At 44.0% G+C, this 24,782-nt stretch overlaps 1 protein-coding gene across 1 annotated transcript in view; it reads right to left on the bottom strand.

Moving 5' to 3' along the window:
- SUMF1 (sulfatase modifying factor 1) overlaps positions 1–24,782 on the bottom strand; it is a 102,442-nt gene that overhangs the window by 33,322 nt on the left and 44,338 nt on the right. Inside the window, exons 7-10 of the mRNA XM_038771739.1 lie at positions 21,949–22,031; positions 18,326–18,448; positions 16,584–16,698; positions 15,261–15,374 (exon numbers count right to left, since the gene is read on the bottom strand). Of these exons, the coding sequence (XP_038627667.1) occupies positions 15,261–15,374; positions 16,584–16,698; positions 18,326–18,448; positions 21,949–22,031 (435 nt within the window). The remainder of the gene's footprint in view (positions 1–15,260; positions 15,375–16,583; positions 16,699–18,325; positions 18,449–21,948; positions 22,032–24,782) is intronic.

Genomic DNA, 24,782 nt, shown 5'->3' with positions numbered 1-24,782 from the left:
AGCCCGAGACTGGGAGTCAGAGGCCCTGGGTTCTCATCGCAACTGCTACTTGTTTGCTGAGTGATCTTGGGCAAGTCTTGTGGCTTTTCTGTGCCTCAGCTTCCTTTTGTCTTTAAAATGAGGATTAAATACTTGCTCTACCTCTCCCTTAAACTGCGATCCCCATGTGGGACAGGGGCGGTGGCTAACCTGATTATCCCGTATCTACCCTAGTGCTTAGTACCAGTGCTTGGCACACACTAAGCCCTTAAATAATCATGTTTGTTGTGCATTTACTGTGTGCAGAGCACTGGACTAAGCGCTTGGGAGAGTCCGATACAACAAAGGTGATAGACACGTTCCTATCCCACAACAAGCTTACAATCTACCACTATTATTACGATCATCACAGTGTTTGGGCACCCCAAAATGAATTCTGAATACCAGCTGTTCTATATCATCATCATCAATCATATTTATTGAGCGCTTACTATGTGCAGAGCACTGTACTAAGCACTTGGGAAGTACAAATTGGCAACAAATAGAGACAGTCCCTACCCGACAGTGGGCTCACAGTCTAAAAGGGGGAGACAGAGAACAAAACCAAACATACTAACAAAATAAAATAAATAGAATAGATATGTACAAATAAAATAAATAAATAAATAGAGTAAAAAATATGTACAAACATATATACATATATACAGGTGCTGTGGGGAAGGGAAGGAGGTAAGATGGGTGGATGGAGAGGGGGACGAGGGGGAGAGGAAGGAAGGGGCTCAGTCTGGGAAGGCCTCCTGGAGGAGGTGAGCTCTCAGCAGGGCCTTGAAGGGAGGAAGAGAGCTAGCTTGGCGGATGGGCAATATCTTGCTTTGGGGGCTCATTTGGTACTTGCTTTCTTTAATACATGAAATAAGTCCCAGGTTGCCATCTTATTGGAGGGATTGGGGGGTTATTTCCTTCTCTTGATACTAAATCTCCACCCAACTTCTCACCCGTTCATCTAACCTTTTATAAGCCTTGCTAAGCTGCAACTTGCAACATTATCTATCTGTATTTCACAAGTACACAGCAGAAAATCGTTGAAACTAAAAAGAAAATGTTTCTTTTTAAAGTATTTCACGTTCATTAACAACTTTTGACAAATCAAAGATCTTGTTACTTGATAGGTGTATTTTTCGCTTATAAGTGAACAGAGAGGTGAAAAGGGGTTTTGCACTTTCTTGGCATCCTGCATTTTCACTTCACCTCAGAAGAAATGAATATCCAATTCCCAGAGCGTGTGTGGTTTGGTGGCGGTTTCTCCATTACTCTAAAGACACTTGTTTGGCTTCTAACAAAAACATGCCTAATGAACAGGAGAGGAAGGGAGTCAACCGAGTGATCGGTGGTACTTACAGAGCGCTTACTGAACGGAGAGTACAACACAACAGAGTTTGTAGCTGAGCGCTCAGTATAGTGATCTGCACATAATAAGCAGTCAATAAATACCACTGATTGACTGATACACATTTCCTGACCACAAGGAGCTTATGGTCTACAGGAAGATGGCCTGGGACACCAGAACTGGAATTAATAATAATCGTAACTATAAGAATGACAACAATTGTGGTATTTAAGCAGTGTGTGCCAAGCACTGCAGTAACCCAGGCCCTGCATGTTCAGAGGCTCAGTCATCAACAGGGGTATTTGCGTGCTTACTGTGTTACTCTGTGAGCCCCACGTGAGGCAGAGACTGTCCAACTCGATTTGCTCATATCTACCCCAGCGCTTGCTACAGTGCCTGGAACATAGCCGAATACCGTAATTATTATTATTAGCGGGGAAGACAGACATTAATATCAATAATTTATAATATCTTCTTTATAGATCTGTACATATGATATGTGGGGCAGAGGGCAGGGAGAATACCAAATGCCCGAAGGTGACAGATCCAAGTGCAAAGACGATGCAGAGGCGAGATGGAGCCGGGGCAAAAGAGGGCTTAGTCGGAGGAGGCTTCTAGGAGGAGATGTGACAGTAACAATGCTATGAAGGTGAGAAGAGTGGTGGTCTGGCGGATATGGACGGGGAGGAAGTTCCACGCCAGAGGGAGGATGTGGTAAAGGGGTTGGTGGCGAGATAGATGAGAACAGGGCAAAGTGAACACGCTGATGCTAGTGGAGCAAAGTGTGCAGGCTGGGCTATAATAGGAGATTGGTGAGATAAGGCAGGAGGGGACGAGCTGATTGAGTGCTTTAAAGTCAATGGGAAGGAGTTTCTGTTTGACGCGGAGGTGGATGGGCAACCAGTGGAAGTTCTTGAGGAGTGGGGAGACGTGGACTAACTTTTCTTTAGAAAAATGAACCATGCAGCAGACTGAAGGATAGACTGGATGGGGAGAGACGGGAGGCAAAGAGGTCAGCGAGGAGGAAGATGCAGCAGCAAGACAGGATAGGATAAGTGCTTGGATTAACGCAGCAGCAGTTTGGAGAGGAAAGCGTGGATTTTAGCGATTTCTGAAGGTAGAAGCAACAGGGTTTGGAGACAGATTGAATATGTGGGTTGAATGAGAGCTGAGTAGAGGACACTGCCAAGGTTAAGGAGGCTTGGGAGATGGGGAGGATAGTGGCATTGTCTACAGTGATGGGGAAAACACGGGGAGGACAGAAATCTTATCTTGGGTGGGAAGATATGGAGTTCTGTTTTGGGCACGTTAAGTTTCCAAGTGTCAGTACGACATCCAGATAGAGATGTCACAAAGGCAGGAGAACAGTGCTTGGCACATAGTAAGTGCTTAGCAAATACCATCACTATTAAATGTGAGACTGCAGAGGAGGAGAGAGGTCAGGGCTGGAGAGGTAGATTGGGGAATCATCCATGTAGAGATGGTAGTTAAAGCTATGGGAGCCAGTGAGTTCTCCAAGGGAGTGGTAGTTGAAGCCAAGGGAGCAAATGAGTTTGCCAAGAGAGTGGGTGTAGATGGAGAATAAAAGGGTATTCAATACCCTTATGTATCACCCTGTCTTTCTCCCTTTATTCATCCCCCTCCCAGCCCCACAGAACTTATGCACATATCTGTCATTCACTTATATTAATGTCTGTCTTCCCCTCTAGGCCATAGGCTCATAATGGGCAGGGACTGTGTCTGTTTATTGTTATAATGTACTCTCCCAGGTGCTCAGCACAGTGCTCTGCACACAGTAAGCGCTCAGAAACCATGATTATCTGACTGGTATATTGGTAATTGGTATATCAATCAATGGTATTCACTGATCGCTTTCTAGGATAACAGCAGGTAAGAGGAGGCTATATAAAGGCACTCCTGGGAACTCATACCAAAGCATGAAATCTGAGTGCTCCTTTCCTCTACTTACCCCGCTTTCCATTCTGCTCCCTTTCCCAAGTCAACTGGCTCCCTCTCCAAAGCCTTAGAGATACAGCCTGTCAAGGTGTGCAGGGAAAACGTGTTACCTCATTAATCTCTATAATGGAAGCAGCACCAGAGTCACCCTCAGCTTCACATCAAACCAAGCCAGCCCAAGATGAATAAGGCAAACACCAATCAGCGCCTTATCGCTATGCCACTTTCACCCCTAATATTAGAAGGGCAACCAAACACAAGTGGAATGGCATTTTCATTCATTCATTCAATCGTATTTATTGAGCGTTTACTGTGTGCAAAGCACTGTACTAAGCACTTGGGAAGTACAAGTTGGCAACATATAGAGATGGTCCCTACCCAACAACAGGCTCACGGTCTAGAAGGGGGAGACAGACAACAAAACAAAACATGTGGACAGGTGTCAAGTCGTCAGAATAAATAGAAATAAAGCTAGATGCACATCATTAACAAAATAAATAGAATAGTAAATATGTACAAGTAAAATGAATAGAGTAATAAATCTGTACAAACATATATACAGGAGCTGTGGGGAGGGGAAGGAGGTAGGGCGGGGGGATGGGGAGGAGGAGAGGAAAAACGGGGCTCAGTCTGGGAAGGCCTCCTGGGGCTTTGAAGGCAGGAAGAGGGCTAGCTTGGCGGATGTGCAGAGGGAGGGCATGTCAGAACAGGGGGAGGACGTGGGCCGGGGGTCGACGGCGGGACGGGCGAGAACGAGGTACAGTGAGGAGGTTAGCGGCAGAAGAGCAAAGGGTGTGGGCTGGGCTGTAGAAGGAGAGAAGGGAGGTGAGGTAGGAGGGGGTGAGGTGATGGAGAGCATTGAAGCCGAGAGTGAGGAGTTTTTGCTTGATGCGTAGGTTGACTGGTACCCACTGGAGATTTTTGAGGAGGGGAGTAACATGCCCAGAGCGTTTCTGCACAAAGATGATTTGTGCAGAAATTTGTGTAATTGAACAAGTCTGTGTCTAATGCCTAGGAATGAAAAACTGTTCTACTTTGCTCCAGTCCCTGTGCAATTTAAGGACACCCATTAGAATCCTTGAACAAAATTAATTAGTTATTGAGCATTTCCTGTATGTACAGCACTGCACTTGGGAGAGTACAGCACAACAATAAACAGACACAATCCCTGTCCACAACAAGCCCAGCACACTGGGTAGTTCCTTTTTAAAATGGAATTTCTATTATTAGTCCAGAAAATGAGACAACACTTGAATCTACAAAACCCCCAGCACTCTAAAACAGTCAGACTCAAAGGGGAAAATAATAGGGTGGCTCCATTCTGAGTTAAATTAGCTCTACATTGAAGAATAATTCCAGCCTACCCCAGGGTTGTGCATTATATACGGCATTATTCTAAACAAATCTGCCAAGATCAAACGCACCAAGAGTCAGAGTTCATTGATCATGTTTGTGCTTAGTGGCCCTTTCTAAACCCATCATTTACACTTCACAAAATAATGGAGTAAAGCTGTTAGTCTTGCCTGCAGACTTGCAAAATGGTTTCAAGCTGGGCAGCAGTGGAAAAATCAGAGTTTTCATCTATTAGGGATTTATTTGCACAATTTTTACACTCAACAGTAACTATACTTGAATAGTTAAGGACAGTAAGGCAATTAGCCTGAACCAAACTACATTGTTAATTAAACATTACTTCTTTAAAAAAACACCAAAGCCACAAAGGACTTGAATGCTTTTTTGTCCTATTGCTATGCCTTCAGTGGATGCAAGAGGGAAATAATTGCTAAGACTAATTCACGGTGTATTTTGTGTTTGATTAGGTGCTCTAAGTACTTCCTTTCCTGAGGACCGAGTAGTTTGATCATGGAAAGAAGCTGACTTATAACTGCATGATTAGGCAATGCTACTGGATGAATTATTTTGCTAGGTAAATGTGTCCTAGAGGGTAAATTCCCAGATGAAGGGCCAGCTAATGATCCACCAGTCTCTCTCAATGTCTCTCCTCAAATCTGCAAGCAAGGGTCACCAGTGTCAACCAAGAGATAGGAACACACTACCTGTGTGACTCTGGGCTGGATGTCGAATCCATCTTACAACTCAAGCTTTCCAAGCAGTATAGGCAGCGTGGCCTAAGGGAAAGAGCCCGAATCTGGGAGTCAGAGGATCTGGGTTCTAATCCTGGCTCCACCACGGACCTGCTGCGTGATCTGGGGCAAGTCGCTTCATTTTCTGGGCCTCAGTTCCCTCATCTGCACAATGGGGATTCAATCCCTGCTCTCCCTCCTACTTAGACTGTGAGCCCCATGTGGGATCTGATGATCTCGTACCTCGCTTAGTACAATGCTTGGCACATATTCATTTTCATTCAGTCGTATTCATTGAGCACTCACTGTGTGCCGAGCACTGTACTAAGCGCTTGGAAAGTACAATTCAGCAATAGAGACAATCCCTGCCCACACCGGGCTTACGGTCTAGATGGGGGAAGACAGACATCAAAACAAGCAAAACAAGCGTCAATATAAATAAATAGAATTATAGATATATACACATATACTGTTGGGTAGGGACTGTCTCTATATGTTGCCAATTTGTACTTCCCAAGCGCTTAGTACAGTGCTCTGCACACAGTAAGCGCTCAATAAATACGATTGATGATGATGATATACAAACGTGCTGTGGGGCAGCAGGGGGGAAGAGCAAAAGGGAGCGAGTCGAGGTGACGCGGGATGGAGGGGGAGCTGAGGAAAAGGGGGGGCTTAGTCTGGGAAGGCCTCTTGGAAGAGGTGAGCCTTCAGTAGAGCTCTGAAGGGGGGGAAGAGTGATTGTTTAGCGGATTTGAGGAGCGAAGGCGTTCCAGGCCAGAGGAAGGACATGGGCCAGGTGAGATGGAGGCACAGTGAGAAGGTTAGCACCAGTGTGTGGGCTGGGATGCAGGAGGAGAGAAGGGAGGTGAGGTAAGAAGGGGCAAGGTAATAGAGAGCTTTGAAACCAATAGTGAGGAGTTTTTGATACGGAGGTTATCATAGGAAGCACTTAAGTACCACAATAACTATTATTATTAGTATTATTAGTACAATCCTTCATTCAGTTCCACCCTTCTCCATCCCTCCAAGAACCTAAACTGATTGAACACTATTCTGAGCATACTGAAAGCAGGTTGCTCCCGCCTCAAACCAATGGATCTGTTCAGCCGTACTTAGATCACTCGATATCGGCTGAGAACCTCCTGGAGGCAAGGTACTACACTACTTGGCAGGGTCCAACAAATGCAAAATAGACATTTTTCTGCCCACCAGGAGCTTCCGATTTAATGAGGGAAGCAAGCAGAAAAAAGCATTTACAAATAAATAACAGCAAGGCCCAGTGGAAAGGCACAGGCCTGGGAATCAGAAGACCCAGGTTCTAGTCCTGGCTCCACCACTTAACTGCTGTGTGACCTTGGGCAAGTCACTCAATTCTCCAGGCCTCAGCTTCCTCATCTGTAAAATGGGGCTAAGCTACCTGCTCTCCCTCCCTTTTAGGCTGTGAACCGCACGAGGAACGAGTTCTGTTTCTATTCTGATTATTTTATATCTACCCTAGTGCTTGACATAATAATAACAATAATGACGGTATTTGTTAAGCGCTTACTATCAATCAATCAATCATATTTATTGAGCGCTTACTGTGTGCACAGCACTGTACTAAGCGCTTGGGAAGTACAAATTGGCAACATATAGAGACAGTCCCTACCCAACAGTGGGCTCACAGTCTAAAAGACTATGTACAAAGCACTGTTCTAAGTGCTGCGAAGGATACAAGGTGATCAGATTGTCCCACGTGGGGCTCACAGTCTTCATCCCCATTTTACAGATGAGATAACTGAGGCACAGAGAAGTTAAGAGACTTGCCCAAAGTCACACAGCTGACAGTTGGTGGAGCCAGGATTTGAACCCATGACCCCCGACTCCCAAGCCCGTGTTCTTTCCATTGAGCCACACTGCTTCTCTTACGCTTACTAAATATCATCATCATTATTATTATTTTTAATAGTGGGAGCAGGAGGGAGAACAAGGATTTAGCAGAGAATAGTGCAAATACTGCAGAATGAAATAGCTGAATGAATATACCAATATACTTATGTACTTAAATGTTGAGGAAATTAATTAAACACAAAACCTTTAAAGGTGGGGCTGATGTGACTAGGGTGCTGTGACTTCTCTGAGGAAAACCTCCTGGAAGACACGTGATTTGAAGAAGGCTTTGAAGTGGGGAAAGCTGTACTCTGGCAGATCTCTAGACTGCAAGCTTGGCATAGGCAGGAAACGTGTCTACCAACTCTGTTATACTGTACTCTTCCAAGCACTTAGTACAGTGCTCCGCACAGAGAAAGCACTCAATAAATACCACTGATCGATCGTTGGGTTGATTGATTTCAGGGAGTTGGAGGGAGTTCTGGTCTGGGGAAATGGAAGTTTTCTGCCTCTTCGGAGCCAAGCTTTTAGGTGAAAATCCATTTGTTCCCCTGCAAGCTTCCTGATCCCCCATTTTTGTTTGGTTCATCCCTTGCACCATTTCTTACACTGCTGTATACTTCCTAAAGTTCTTCATTTGGGCTCAAGTGAGATTTAGTAACCCAAAGAACAAGGGAGTGATGGTGTGCAGCAATCTTCTCTTCCTCTGTGCAAGTTTGTCAATCACGGATGGTGAATCAGGGCAGTTAAAAAGTTCTCTTTCCTTTTTGGGGAGCAACTCACTGAATGGTGACATTTTAGAAAATGGGGGCTTATAAATCTGTTCACATCCTACAGACCATCTAGTCTTGTGGAGAGAATGGAGTTCCCTGAAAAACACACTATTTAAACTCAAAATAGTCCTTGTTGCAAAATTTGAAAACTTTCCTCCAATTGATGTTTCACTTTTGCTTTCTATATGAGACTGTACATTTCAGTTATGAATACAAAGCAGACAGATTACCGTTTCTATGTATTTAAAGTACATTAAATGAAAGTCAGGCATTAGAAAATTACCACACTCCAAGAGTCTATTTTTCAGTGAGTATAGCAGTATCCTTAAGGAATAAAAATATAATGAGGTTTAGAGCTGAAAGACTACTAAGAAGGTGAGGTGATTTAGGAAGACTGCTAAGGGGAACATTTTTTTAGGCCTTGTTATCTTTAGACTAATGAATGAAGACTAATTAGGTTTTATTCTCTCTTGTGCCTAGTCTCTCTCTGGTCGCAAATTAAACTCTTAAGGGAGAGAGAGTCCTTCTTTTAGGCCAGTACAGGACCATTTAGCACAATGGGGTGGGGGGGAGTGTGCGTGTGTGTGTGTGTGTGTGTGTGTGTGTGTGTGTGTGTGTGTGTGTGTGTGTGTCCACCCCCCCATCTCCAAGTTCTCTAATGCAGGGAGAACAAGCAGTACGTCCTAGTGGAAAGAGCCCAAACCTAGGAGTCAGAGGACCTGGTCTAATCCCACCTTTGCCACTTGAAGTGACCTTGGCCAAGTCACTTCACTTCTCTGTGTCTCAGTTACCTCATCAGTTAAATGGGGATTAAGACTCTGAGCTCCATGTGGGACATGGACTGTGTCCGACTTGATTACCTACCTTGTATCTACCCCAGCACCTAGTACAGTGCCTGGCACATAATAAACACCTAATGAATACCATTAACATCTCCCCCTGCCAAGCTATATTTGTAGTACTGACTTTATTCAATGCCACACACAAGAACAACTATTTCGTCCATACACCGTGCACTGTCGGAAAAATGTTTCCTATTCTGCTATCGCTTTATAGCCAAAGTGCAAGGGGCGAAGGAGGAAGAGGAGAGAGGGAGAAAGAGAAAGAGAGAGAGTGTGTGTTTGTGCGAGGGAGAGAGATATACTTGTTTGCAGATGATGTTACTGAGGGGGAAATTTTATCGACTCTACCAGTGTGGTTAGAAAGATTGAAGGGCTACTGCATAGAAAGACACTTTGGATAAATGGGACATATCTGATGCAACCAACATAAGGAAAATCTAAATTTCCCAAGTCTCTTGTCCTGATTTGCTGAAGACTTCTAGCTCTACAAGAAGAAGATTTAAAGATGTTCCTTAAGAAAGGAGGTCACTTCTCTGTCCCCTGTAGGCACTCAAATCCTGGTTCTCCTAAAGTGGGTTGCCACCAGATCAGGCCATGGAATGAGCCCTCTCTCAGGCTGAGTTACTGAGTGAATTATTAATAATAATAATAATAATGGCATTTGTTAAGCACTTACTATGTGCAAAGCACTATTCTAAGTGCTGGGGGGGATACAAGGTGATCAAGTTGTCCCACGTGGGGCTCACAGTCTTAATCCCCATTTTACAGATGAGGTAACTGAAGCTCAGAGAAGTTAAGTGACTTGCCCAAGGTCACACAGAAGACATGTAGCGGAGCCGGGATTCGAACCCATGACCTCTGACTCCAAAGCCCGTGCTCTTTCCACTGAGCCACGCGAATTCCGACCTCTCTGCCGATTGAGACCGTTGGGGCAGACCTTCTCCACTGAGGTCAGTGCCGGCTTCTCTCCCCACCCAGGGCGTCATGGGAGTCCCTCCAGCAGACCTCATTTCTTTTCCTTCGCTGTTGAAGAAGGCTACCCAGTGCTTTACTGCACACCAAAATCAAGTAGATGTTTTTCTTTCCCTTCCTCACCTGCCAAAGATCCCCGTGTTTGGCAAGAAGGGGGCAAAAGACACTTACTGTTGACTAAGACCACAGGCACTACCTTCCTCTACTACATCAGGTGCTGGAACTTTTCTCAAACCAGATAAGTATTGGCTTTTATCTTGACATCCATGACATGAGCTGTAGAGAGAACAGTGTGTATTTTCTTTTTTCCAAATGCAGCCTATCAGCTTATCCGATCCAAAGGGGAAGAGATAGGGAGGCGGGGAGGGAATGGAGTCAGCCCTTGCTCCTTAAGACGGGGTTCTCAAATTCCAGGCAGTTAAGCTTCACAGGACAAGAGGTACAGCAATTTTAAGAAGTGAAAGACTCATTTGAAAGGTTGCCATTGTAATCATATTGGTTTAATCTGCAAATTCTATTCAAGATAAAGTGATCACGAGGCATGCCGCTAAGCTTAGTTAAAAGATTTTAATCAACAACACTGCTTAGAAAATAACTTGTAATTCAGCTTTTGAGCCCAATTTAATTCCCGTTCCCATCAAAACAAAAATAATTCCAATAGGCCCACAAAAGGGTGCTGCTGTCCACAAAGCTTCTTTGCCGAAATTTGCTGCCACTGGACTTGGTTGAGGAAGTACGTTTGGCCAAACAACTTTCATTCATGACATAATTAGAGTGACAAACAGAAAAAAAAAGAGGGCAGAAGGAACATAAAGCCATACTCGGTTGTTCCAAATAAAACTTCCTTGTTGGTACTGACAGCCAATTTCCTAACCAAATGCATCGACTCATGCCGTATTCCAATAAGTTATATAAAATTCTCAAGAGAGGCCCTTGTGTAGAAGCCACATCTGCTTAATGTACCTTTACAGAGCCTTTAAATATCAGGCCCAGAATATTCGGAACAAGTGAGCACTTCACATTTCTTAAACACAAACACAGTTTGTTTACAGCCAATCTTTCATTCGATTTATATATTTTTAATATCTCAGGTCTTGATCAGTAAATCATTCTGAAAAAAAATGACTTGGGTCCATTAAGCATGCAACTTCCTCCTTTGAAATTCCAAGGAAAATCTGAGTGCTTTGTTGGTTTAACTTTTTTTGTTTTGTTTTTCAGGTAATAGTTTCCTATAAATCTGAAATGTGGGGGAACAATACCCAGTGCTTTGTGGAGCACATGGTGAACATCACTGTGTATGAAACTTGTTCATCTCATTTTTCAGATGATGGCACTGTGAGTTGCCAAAATTTACAGGTTCCTCTGGTAAGCATCACCAAAAAAAGTGAGGAGGAAATGAATTTGCTTGTTGGACCATGTGGTACGGGACTAACAGCAAAAAAAAAAAATAACAATCATCACATTCTGAATTATTGCACTGAGAAGCAGCATGGCCTAGTGGATAGAGCACAGGCTTGGGAGTCAAAAAGACCTAACTTCTAATCCTGGCTCATCTACTTGTCTGCTGTGTGACCTTGGACAAGTCAATTAACTTCTCTGTGCCTCAGTTACCTCATCTGTAAAATGGGGATTAAGACCGTGAGCCCCATGTGGGACATGGACTATGTCCAACTTGATCAGTTTGTATCTACCCCAGCTCTTAGTATAGTGCCTAGCACGTAGTAAGTGCTTAAAAAACAAAACAAAAAAGATGCAGTGAAGGAGAACCTGGTCATATCTCCATCTGTATCCTAAGATTTGGGGCGAGTTTTCCTTGTTTTGGGAAAGAAAACTGTCCCAGCTTCCTATTCACTCCCCATAAAACTGGAAGGATTTCAGGGCAGGTCCATGAAGTGGAAAATCCCTCTCCCCCAAATCCACCTATTTTCTTTCTCTCCATCCCACTATCTTGCAGAGTGGGGAAAACAAGGGCTGTCTGCATCGAGTTGTGAGGTCCTCCAAGACCGCCCCCTCCAAAAAAGGCTTAATCTGTTTATATTAGTAGTTGTAGTCTTAGTATTTATTGAGCGCTCTCTGAATAAATGTACTGTATTAAGCACTTGGGAAACAAAAGACACATTCCTTATGCACAAGAGACCTACACTTCGGTTGACAGGAAATAAGAATACTCACAAGGAGTGAATCCAAATAAATCAAACTGCATGGTTGGCCAACTATACATATAATAATAATAATAATTGCATTTATTAAGTGCTTACTATGTGCAAAGCACTGTTCTAAGCACTGAGGAGGTTACAAGGTGATCAAGTTGTCCCACGGAGGGCTCACAATCTTCACCCCCATTTTACAGATGAGGTAACTGAAGCACAGAGAAGTTAAGTGACTTGCCCAAAGTCACACAGCTGACACCTGGCAGAGTTGGGATTTGAACCCCTGACCTCTGACTCCAAAGCCTGTGCTCTTTCCACTGAGCCACGCTGCTTCTATACACACAGGTACTCAAGGTGGGCAAAAATAAATACATACACAAATGCCAGAAGTAGTTGAAGAGTTTGTAAGATCTGGGGAAGGCTTGCTGGGAGAAGTGGGGTTTCAGAAGGGATTTGAAGGAGGGGAAGGTTGAGGTCCGGCAGATTTGAGGATGGAGAAAAGGTTTCAGCCCTAAGAACAGCATAAGCAAGGGGATGAAGGTGGGCAAGACAAACAGAGCAGAAGAGTCGATGGTGAAGAGTGACTTGGGGCGGAGGGAGCCGATTGTATTTTAACTTTTCATTGTGGCTTAAATTATACTCAAATTTATTACAGCTACGGGGGAGGTGACAGAGGAGGAGCCCACGAAAGAAACTGAGAAGGAACGGCCAGAGAGATAGGAGAACCAGGAGAAGACAGTATCAGTGAAGCCACGGTTGGATACCATCTTCAGTAGAAGAGGGTGGTTGACAGTGTCCAAAGCAGCTGAACAGTGAGGGAGGATTAGGATGTAGTAGAGGCCGTTGGATTTTTCCAAGAAGGAGAACCTAGGTGACTTCCTAGAGGGCAGGCTCTGTGGATTGAAGGGGGCGGAAGCCAGACTGGAGGGGGTCGAGAAGAGAATTGGAGGAGAAGAAGTGGAGGCAGCAGGTGTAGACAACTTGCTCAAGGAGTTTCAAGAGGAATGGTAGGTGGGGGATGGGGTGATAACTGAAGGGTCAACTCCCAGACAAGGGGACACCTACTGAACCTAGAAGATTACAGGTTCAAGAGGAACAAACGGAAATATGTCTTCACACGACGGGTGCTACGCAGATGAAATTTGTTTTTTACTTCACAACTTCCCGAACGAATGTATTTCAGAGAGCAAATATAAATAGGATAAACTGGCAAAAGGTCTGAAATTCGGGGATGTAGAGAGGAAAAGTAGAGAGTTAGAAGTCTACAGAAGGATTTAAGTAGGTATGAAGTCAATAAATTCACAAAGAAGGGAAAGTAAATAAGGGTAGACTATACAATGCTAACCATGAGGATGGAATATAAGGAGTTTTACTTGATGCCATAGTTGGACACACAGTTCCGGGCTAGAGAGATTGTTGGTTCAACCATGGCTGACACTGCTTGTATTCATATGACAGTTTTAAAAATCAGCCCAGCATTTTCGTTTTAAGACACCAGTCACTATTATTGGCCCAGTCTCCATAGGCTTAAAAGAAAAAAAAGGACTTGAAAATGTCAAACATGAGAAAGCTTGACATAAATCAGCTCATCCTTAGTTGAAATACAAAGCCTCTAATCAAATAAACCTTCAACTAGTACCAGATGAACAAAAATATACATTTACAATGTGCCACAAACCCTAAGCCCTGCATTCCCTTTTATCTTCTTCCAAACACACAGGTGCCATTTATCTGTGAGCAAACAATTGACATCGAACAGTCAGTGAGCCCTCAACCTGTCAGTAGGCAGAACTATCTTTTCGTTGTTGTTAAAAAACAAAAAAAAAGGATTTGTTCAGCCTTATTATGTGCCAAGAATTATACTAAGCGCTGAAGTAGAAAGGGATCAAGTCCTCTTCATCCACTTCGAGTTTATGTTCCCATGACTAGTCCAGTGCTATGCACACAGCAGGCGCTCAGTAAATACCAATGATGAAATACCAAGGAAGCAAAGCTAAATGCTTCACTGATTGTTCCTAAGCAGTCATGTGCTTGTTTCTTGGTATATGATACAATCCAGTGCGTAGAACAGTGCTTGGCACATAGTCAGCACTTAACAAGTACCATCACTATTAATACCACTTTACTTCTCTTTGCCTCAGTTACCTCATCTGTAAAATGGAGATCAAGACTGTGAGCCCCGCGTGGGACAACCTGATTACCTTGTATCTACCCCAGCGTTTAGAATGGTGCTTGGCACAAAGTAAGCGCTTAACAAATACCATCATTATCATTATCAATACCAAAGGAAGCAGCATGAAGGTGCTGCTTTCAATGTACGAAGGTGTATTCATTCAATAGTATTTATTGAACACTTACTGTGTGCAAAGCACTGTACTAAGCACTTGGGAGAGTCACCCAGTCTTGATCAAGATAGCTTCAGTGGCTCCTTGGCCTTGGAGAAAACTTAAAGAGCCACTCCACTTTACCAGCACTATCAGTCGATCAATCAATGGTATTTATTGAGCGCTTACTATGTGCAGAGCACTGTACTAGGCGGATGGGAGAGTACAATACAACAAATTCAGCAGACTACGTTCCCTGCCTCTATAGAGCTGTACAGTCTAGTGGGACATTGTGTTAAAAATGTACCACACCTTTAGCTAGTCAAGTTTGTATAAATATAAATACTCCCATTTCAATCCAGCTTGCCTGAAGGTCTAGGATTCTCAACCTAAGACTATCATTTTTCAACCTGTTCACAAAATGAAAAATATACACACGCAAAATCTATTACTGTGTGATATACTTCCAACAGATACAAATCCTCCATGTACTGTCAAGAGTTTTCATTTAGTCTGCCACGATTTCCTGCTATTTAGAGACTTAGTCATCCCTTGGATGCATTGCTGGTCACTACCTGAGTGCACAATAATCCAGGACATATTACAATTTGGGCCTGTGAAGGTTAATATCAGGGACCATGCCTGAAAACGGAGGGATTAATTAACAGAGGTCCTTTCTTTGGCATCTCAGAATGCGGTCAAGAGTACTTAAGGAAACAGGTAGTCCTATTTATTTCTACCCCCTGTCCCCATCATGTAGTCAGTCGATCATATTTATTGAGCACTTACCGTGTGCAGAGCACTGCACTAGGCGCTTGACCAGACACACTCCCTGCCCACAGCGAGCTTACAGTCCAGAGGACTGTAGAGAGTGAAGAGCAGAAAAGCACTTGATTAGACAATATCCCTAAATGTAGTACTTACAGGGTCCTGGCTTTCATGTGTGGAATGATTAACAGTCCACCAGTCCGAAGTCCATTCCCAGGCATTTCCCACTATGTTGTACAGACCGTACCCATTCGGAGGAAAGGCAGTAACCTACAAAAAGCAAAGACCTTGTCAAAATGCTCTCTAGTTTCGATAATCCCAATTGTCTCCAGAAAGCACCAAGGAAGGCTTTAAAATCTGTTTTAGCAGATGATTATTAATCCTCATCTAGCTGGCCTGTGGTGAACTATGCATATGCATGTGGTTAACAAAGAGGTGAGTTCCAGCTTTTGAGCCACTTGGGCATTTTATAAGAAGTTTATCAAGTCACCCAGCAGAGTATCTGATTTCACAATGCCGTATTTTACACAGCGGAATCCATTCCAACAAAAAGAGCCCGACAGATTGTACAGCAAAAATTGCACTTTGAGGTACAGTACATTAACCTAAGCCATAAATTGAAATGATCACAAAACAGAACTTGATCGTGTAACACTAGACTTATCACCAGGGTAGAAGCTTGCTGGCAGCACATCCTGTTTCCAGATCCTTTATCAAAGTCAAGACCTTCATTCCCCCACCTAATGTTGTGGAAAGACTGAGTGAGCTCTTTGTTCTTTTCATAATATGAACTTGCATTAATATTCTCTTGAATGAACTATCAGTCCTTGAGATGCTGAGGTACACCACATGTGCTCTTAACAATCAAGCCTCAATTGAAAGGCAGGAGGATGAAGTAAGGTTAGCCATATGAGTGACTGATTACAGAAGCTCCAGTTTAACCTTGCAGTTTCATATTATAAAATTACTGAGAACACAAAAATTCAGAACCCATCTATATTCACTGGGTTGTTCTCACAAGTCAAACCTCCTAATTAATAAGCAAACTTCCACGCACTTGGATGTTGAAAAGTGGTTTACGTTAATATCATCTGACGTTCAAAAACCCACTAAAGTTGGTGGGTGGGATTTTAAGAATGTATTTCCAGATTTCATTAGCCCTTCCCTTTCCCCAATTATGACCTTTTTTATTCTTCAGGGCTCAAGAAAGACTACAGCATTAAAACTTGAAAAACACAGGCCAGTTCTCTGTCCCACCTCCCCAAGTTCCTGTTGGACAACGGATCACATTACTTGCCAGATTCTGAGGAGACTTCCTCAGTGCTAGATTTCTGGCTTTAAACATTGAAATACTTGGTATTTTTGCTACAGCAACGTATGCAGGGAAGACGAGACACAGACACTAGTGTTTTTACCCGGTTCTTAACAGGTTTCTGTTTGCTGTTTTGTTGCTGTCCCATTTACAGTCACCATACTCACAGGCGCAGTTCCTTTGTATCCATCTTCTCCAGTGTTGCTCGCAGGGAACTCTCCTTGCCAAATGTTGGCATAATGTTGACCTTTAGGCTGCAGCTTATTGCCCCAGGGGAAAAGTCTGTCAGGAGAGACACAAGCAAGGGCCTGTCAAACGTGTGCAGACTTTTGGATCAGAGTTATAAAAAGGAATGCATCGGAAGAAAGAACATTGCTACCCTGTTCAGAGAGCTATTTTTAATGGAACGCTTTTAATCAGGGAAAAAAAAAACTGCAGAACCAGTTCATGTCAGGCTCACAACAATCTCAATTTCTCCACAGTACTAGAATAAATCATGTGTCTAAAAGTGTACTTACAGAAGTACAACTATTAAGGCAACATTTTGTACTTATATGGTAGCATGATCATCGAGCGTTTCTTCTTTATGAAGGCTTAACTATTTTAAGAAAACTCCACTAGAAATTTCAACCCAGGCTTCAGTGCCATGTCTCAATTTTCATCCAATAAAGACTTACATCCATTGTAAAAGGTCACTAAAAAGAAAACACTAAAGAGTATGGATGTTTAGCAACTAGAGACATCGAAAAATAAGCACCGACTAGCCATTACAATGCATCTAAATTAAATTTGACAGTTTCAAAAGAGAAGCATTGAGTTGGCGGAGGATTCTGCTTCTCTGCATTTTAATGAATTCATTCATTCATTCAATCATATTTATTGAGCGCTTACTGTGTGCAGAGCCCTGTAGCCTAGTGGAAAGAGCACGATCCTGGGAGTCAGAGGACCTGGGTTCTAATCCCTGCTCTGCCACTTGCCTTCTGTGTGACCTTGGGCAAGCCCCATAACTTCTCTGTGCCTCAGTTTCTTCAAATGCAAAATGGAGATTCCATACCTGTTCTCCCTCCTACTGAGGCTGTGGGCCTCATCTGGGACACAGGCTGCGTCTAACCTGATTATCTTGTATCTACTCCAGAGCTTAGAACAGAGCCTGGCTCATAGTAAGTGTATAATAATAATAATAATAATGGCATTTGTTAAGTGCTTACTATGTGCAAAGCACTGTTCTAAGTGCTGGGGGGATACAAGGTGATCAGGTTGTCCCGCGTGGGGCTCACAGTCATCATCCCCATTTTACAGATGAGGTAACTGAGGCTCCGAGAAGTTAAGTGACTTGCCCAACGTCACACAGCAGACATGTGGCGGAGTCGGGATTCAAACCCATGACCCCTGACTCCAAAGCCCATGCTCTTTCCACTGAGCCACGCTGATGATGAGGATAATAATAATGATAAAAATAATAATAATAATAATTGTGGTATTTGTTAAGCACTTATTATGTGCCAAGCACGGTACTGAGTGCTCAGTTACATATCAGATAATCAGGTCCCACATGGGGCTCCCAGTTTACGTAGGAAGAACAGGTACTGAATCCCCATTTTGCAAATGAGGGAAATGAAGCACAGAGGAGTTAAATGACTTTCCCAAGGTATCATAGCAGACAAGTGGTGGAGCCAGGATTAGAACTCGGATCTTCTGACTCCCAGGCCTGCGATCTTTCCACTAGGCCTTGATGCTTCTCCTAACAAATATCGTAAGTATTATTATTGTTACTACCAAAGTCATCAGTCTGCCCTTAATAAGGGTATCAAACCAGAAAAGGAGGAAAAACACAACTTTTCAGATTCTGCCTAGGAAACGCACACATCAGCAGATGGAATTGTGTTCTTCAAGCATGCTTTGTAAATACCTATTTTCAAGGCCTCCTCTGCAACTGTATTCCCATTCGGCTTCGGTGGGTAGGCGTTTTCCTGCCCAGGTACAATATGCTACAGCATCATTCCAGGAGACATGGAGAACTGGGTGATCTGGTCTGATTAGTAACAAGACAGAAATTACACAAACAGCAATGCAAGCAAGGATCACCTTTCACAAGGCACAGCTCACTCTAATAAGCCAGTACAGTGACAGCACTGTCATCACAGAGATCAATCTGTCAGCCCCAGATGTTAGCCCTGCGATTTGCTCTTGGCTTCTGGGGCATCACACCTCTTTCATCACCTACTTTAATTCCTGTAGATTGCTCCCACTTCAAAAGGCCTTTTTTCCCCCCATGAACTTTCCTGTCATACCTACCTGCAGCAATTTATTACCGTCATAGCTTCATTTCTCATAGTACGATAAGCTATTGACAACACAAATATATGCATTATGAAGAACCTTGTGAAATGTTCATGTTTGCAGACTTGCCCCACTTCCCACCCCTCTGGCTTTCACTATTAGACTGACGTGCTGCAAGGCTCAATTTATCAGCCTGGAATGATGACCCCATTATACAACTCAATCTTCATAACCTGCTTGACTACAAAAAGGCTCTTGATCTGTTTTTTTTAAGATTAGTTTACCCAACCCAGAATGATTTGCTAACCTATTTTCATTTACTTTCAAAGCATATTAAATCTTGGCTTTCTAAATGTAATTATGAGAAAGATGATCCCAACCACAATTCTTTTTTCCTTGTTTCTTCCCTCCGACCCAAATGGAAGGGGGACGTTTTATCATTATGATGCCAAGTCTTCTCCCCTTCCACCTTATCCCCACACTTACGTACCTATCCTTACATTCTGCCATTTCCCCTATCTGTCATTTATTTGAATGTCTGTCTCCCCCACTAGATTATGAACTCCTTAGAGGACAGGGATCATGTCTACCAACTCTATTATATTGTATCAATCAACAGTATTTACTCAGTTAACACGTCAACAGAGTTGGAAGACTTTCCTCACCCACAAGTATTCTCTTTAGTGCTTAGTACAATACTCTGCACACAGTTAGAGCTCAGTAAAAATCACTGACTCTCTCCCCATCCCTCAATTGGCACTCCGGAACAACATCTGCACATTTAATTTGTTACGGTTGCCTTCTACGCTGCCCCCCAAGAGCTCCAACTGTGACCAGAAGAGATATTAACCCAACATCTTATTCGGCCACCTGCTAGAATATGAGGAAAGGACTGTCCCAATTGCTCTAAAGTTCACCCTTATCCCCTTGTAGTCTCTTTGCTGCCTGAGAAGAAAAAAACGCTTCCCAGAAAATGAGGTTAGGGAGGCAGGTTTCTAAGCCTGTTCAGTCGCTGAGTCCTGACCTAAACCTTGCTTCCTGTTGCGGGCTTCAGGTGCTACTCTACTTTCTATTCTTGCTTCAGACAATTATCTCCCTGCCGCCCTGGGAACCGTCCGACCGACTCGCGCCGCTCCATGAAGGAGTCGTCGGATGGAGCTTCTGGGATGCGGCTTCCCTTGACCTACAGGGAGGTTTGTAGAGGGTGACAGTCCAGGACCCCAAAAACTGCAACGGGGATGGCAATAGCCAATCTACCCCGGGACCATCTGGCAGGGCCGTTTATTTTTATCAGCAAACCCTACAGGACCTTAACATTCCTCTTTTCTAAGGGCTATGGATCATAAAGAGTTATGGGCTCATAGCCCCAGAGCTCCTCAGAGAGGGAGCAAATTAATGGTCAAGATAAAAGGATGAAATGAAGTGTACTAGTTCCAATATGAAAAAGATGATCCACCAGAGCAAACGTGGGCTGGTAAAACCTTGGAGAGCCCCAAATAAAGATCTTTGTTTCTTCTGAATAGCATGCTAAGGGTAACAGAAATTACACCACCGTCATCAACAGTGAATTGTACCGTCTATCTAAAGGACTCGGTGCTGAGGGAAGTAACACAAAAGGAAAAACCACAAGTCCTGAGGGGTAACGATTTAATGGAGGAAGACAAACAAACAGAAGGTCATGAACACTCCATTAGGTAAAATCCAAAAGCAAAAGTAGGGAGAAACAGTTAAGACGTGAATAAGAGTGCTGATGTAGAGAAGCAGCATGGCTCAATAGAAAGAGCACGGGCTTTGGAGTCAGAGGTCATAGGTTCAAATCCCGGCTCCGCCAATTGTCAGCTGTGTGACTTTGGGCAAGTCACTTAATTTCTCTGTGCCTCAGTAACCTCATCTGTAAAATGGGGATTAAGACTGTGAGACCCCGTGGGACAACCTGATCACCCTGTAACCTCCCCCGTGCTTAGAACAGTGCTTTGCACATAGTAAGCGCTTAATCAATCAATCATATTTATTGAGCACTTACTGTGAGCAGAGCACTGTACTAAGCGCTTGGGAAGTACAAGTTGGCAATATATAGAGACAGTCCCTACCTAACAGTGGGCTCACAGTCTAGAAGGGGGAGACAGAGAACAAAACCAAACATATTAACAAAATAAAATAAATAGAATAGATATGTACAAGTAAAATAAATAAATAAATAGAGAAATAGGTACAAACACATATACATATATACAGGTGCTGTGGGGAAGGGAAGGAGGTAAGATGGGGGGGATGGAGGGGGGGAGAGGAAGGAGGGGGCTCAGTAATAAATGCCATCATTACTACTATTATTATTATTACGTAGCTGTACCAAGAAACAGTGTGGCCTAATGGACAGAGCACGGGCCTGAGAGATGGAAGGACCTGGATTCTGATCCCGGCTCTGCCACTTGTCTGCTGTGTGACCTTGGGCAAGTCACTTCATTTCTCTGTGACTCAGTTACCTCACCTGTAAAAATGGGGATTAAGACTGTGAGCCCCATGTGGGACATGAACGGACCCCAAATACTTTGTTTTTACCCCAGCACTTAGAACAGTGACTGACACAAAGTAGTGCTTAGCAAATACCATAAAAAAAATGGATCACTCACCTAGAGCAGCAGAGAGGAGAGATTGGGTTATTCAGGGAAAATCTACTGCAGGATGTGGTGCTTTAACAGAGCTCTGAAGGACATGGTTGGAGAGGAAAAATGTCAGGAGCAAAGGTTTAGGATTTAAAGTAGCGACTAGCAAGAAAAAGGGTGGCTAAGTGTGATGGAACTTTGAAGCCAACGGTCCAGAGTTTTAGCTGGAGGCAAGGCAGAGGAGGAGGGAGAGAATACACAGGAATGGAAGAGCATTCGAGAGAGTGAGCGTGCACATGAGAGAGAGAGAGAGAGAGAGAGAGAGAGAGAGAGAGAGAGAGCGTGAACATGGGAGGGAGGAAGAAAACGAGAAACAGAAAGGGTGACAGAGCACCCGATAGGGAAGGAGGAAAGAAGATAGAGCCATTTCAAGTTTTACGGACAATGACATGATCTAATAGGTGTTCAAGCAAAATGATCCATGGTGCTGTGTATGGGGAGAGATTGGAGTTGAGGCGAGCCTAGAAGTAAAGAGACTAGCAAGGAGGTTGTTCGATATTAGTAGAGTCAGGTGTCGGTTGGGGAATTGCGGGAGCAAGGCACAATCTCAATGCCTCCATCTTCAGTTTTGGAAAATGGTCCTTCTCACCTGCTCAAAATAGTTGAGTCAGGACCTTCTGGATGCCTCCAATTAGCTCCTTTAACGGGTAGCCACCAGGGAGCAGCTGCAACCTGAATGAAAACCAGAACAAGGAGAAGATGTCATTCAAATATTTAAAACTCTGACTTCTAAGCAATTTCGAAAAAGCACCCTTGATGTTAAATTGGGAAAGGCGGCCAGCACTGAAGTGAAGGAGATCAATCCCAACTTTCAATTATGGCATAAAACCAGTTCATTTTCCGGAAACCTAACTGTACTGACACAGCGTTTAACCTTGAGCTACTCAAAAAAGCCTAAGGGCCACCTGAAAGCTAATTCACCACTAACAGGGAAGGGAATCAATCAATGGTTTATACTGAGCGCTTACTGTGGGTGGAGCACTGTACTAAGCGCTTGGGAGTGTACAATACAATTAGAAAAGCAGTGTGGCTCAGTGGCAAGATCCCAGGCTTGGGAGTCAGAAGTCATGGGTTCTAATCCCGGCTCCGCCACTTGTCAGTTGTGTGACTTTGGGCAAGTCACTTCACTTCTCTGGGCCTCAGTGCCCTCATCTGGAAAATGGGGATGAAGACTGTGAGCCCCACGTGGGACAACCCGATTACCTTGTACCCCCCCCCCCCCAGCGCTTAGAACAGTGCTTGGCACATAGTAAGCGCACAACAAATGCCATCATTATTATTATTAATAGAGTTGGTAGATGTGATCCCTGCCCTCAAGGAGCTTACAATCTAGTAGGGGAGATGGACATTAAAATCACTTACAGGTAGGGGAAGTGGTAGAGCATTAGGATACGTACTGAACTGCTGTGGGAGTGGAGTGGGGCGAGCATCAAAGCGTTTAAGGGGTTCAGACCATCACCTTCTCTTGGAAACACTGTCTAACCTCGGCTTCACTGACACCGTCCTCTCTTGCCATCTCTCTGGTCACTCCTTCTTAATCTCTTTGGGGTGGGGGGGCTCCTCCTCTGCCTCTCACCCACTGTGAAAATCCCTCACAGCTCAGTTCTGCATCCCCTTCCATTCTCCAACTCCCTAGGCGAACTCATTCGCTCCTACGGCTTCAACTTCCATTTCTACACAGAAGATTTGCAAACCTACCTCTCCAAGCCCAACCTCTCTCCTTCTCTGCAGCCTCGCATTTTCTCCTGGCTTCAAGACATGATAACGATAACAATAATAATGATTATGGCACTTAAGTGCTTACTATGTGCCAAGCACTGCACTAACCACTGAAGTACAAGTTACAAGTCAATAAGGTTGAACACAGTCCTTATGCCACATGGGGCTCACAGTCTAACTAGGATTTAATCCCCATTTTACAGATGAGGTAACTGAGGCACAAAGAAGTGAAGTGATTTGACCAAGTCACACAGCAGACATATGGCAGGGCCAGGATTAAAACCCAGGTCCTCTGACTCCCAGGAACATGCTCTTTCCGCTAGGCCACCCTGCTTCTCTATCTGGATAGCCCACAATGACACCTCAAATTTGAGGCTGATGCACCGACATAGAACCTAGATTCCAAATTCCTTGTAGTTCACCATAATTCACTCTCTCATGCAGGCACTGACTCTTAGGGCTAGAAGAGACCTTGGGAAGTCATCCTGATCACCCCACTGACGTCTAACAGGCTACAATTAACCCCCGAGCTTCTACCTATTTTTAAAAGTCCCCAGGTAGAGATTCTGTAACCTCTCTCAGTACCCTATTCCACAGCTGAACAACTTTCAGCGTCTAGAAATGTGTTGTTCTATGTCCCTCTTGCTGCAGTTTAAGTTCATCTCCTTCTGTTCTACCTTAAAGGTAAGAGAAGCCCTTCTAAATCAGAGATTTTTTTTTGATGGGTACCCCAGGGATACTACAAAGCAGGGTAATAGTAGCGATAAAAATTGTATTTGTTAACTGCTTACTCTGCATCAGGCACTGTTGTGAGTGCTGGGGAAGACACAAGATAATCAGGTCAGATACAGTCCCTGCCCTATACAGGACTCATGGTCTACGTAGGAGGGAGAACGGGTACTGAACCCCCATTTTACAGATGAGTAACAGAGGCACAGAAAAGTGAAGAGACTCACCCAAGGTCACAGACCCGTGGCAGTGCTAGGATTAGAACCCAGGTCCTCTGACGCCTAGGCCCGTGCTCTTTCCACTAGGCCATGCTGCTAGTCCAGTGTAACTCCAGGGTAGGAGGTACAACCATTATGTCAGGCATTAAGAACGGACCGTGGAACCTTGGCAAGTCCGGCAACGGAGGAGAGGGGAGGAGACAGTGCAGAGTTGAAAATCTCTAGCCACTTAGGCACACTTCTCACCTGATCGACCACTGCTGCTCTCCATTCTATTATAAAGACGGCTCCACTCTATTGAGTACCCTTGGGAGAAATGAGAGGGGAAATATGTGCGAGCAAGGGGGTGCTGGTGGGGAGATGGGTACTTCGTGCGAAACTTTAAGTCCACAGGTTTTTAAATCACCACCTACTGTGTGCACCATACTAAGTGCTTAGCAAAGCACAAGAGACGTAGGAGACACGATCCCTGCTCACAAGGAGCTTACACTGTGAAAGGGAAAGATGGACACACAATAAATTACACATAGGAAGAAGAAGTGCTAAAATAGCACAGTATGCAAAACAGTATGTACAAAAATAGAACAAGAAGTTGTGAGTGCAAAATTGCTGAAGTGGTGCAAACACGCTCAGACGACAGTTGGGAGGATGTGACCTGGGCAGAAGATTTAGTGGGGGAAATTTCCTAAAAGAGATGACATGGCTTTGATGGCTTTGAAGATGTGGAAACTGAGGTCTCGCGGATTTGAAGGAGGAG

Source organism: Tachyglossus aculeatus, chromosome X1, assembly GCF_015852505.1.
Source record: "Tachyglossus aculeatus isolate mTacAcu1 chromosome X1, mTacAcu1.pri, whole genome shotgun sequence".
NCBI lineage: Eukaryota > Metazoa > Chordata > Mammalia > Monotremata > Tachyglossidae > Tachyglossus > Tachyglossus aculeatus.
The sequence above is the reverse complement of the archived record's forward strand: the minus strand, read 5'-3'. Positions and strand labels throughout refer to the sequence as shown.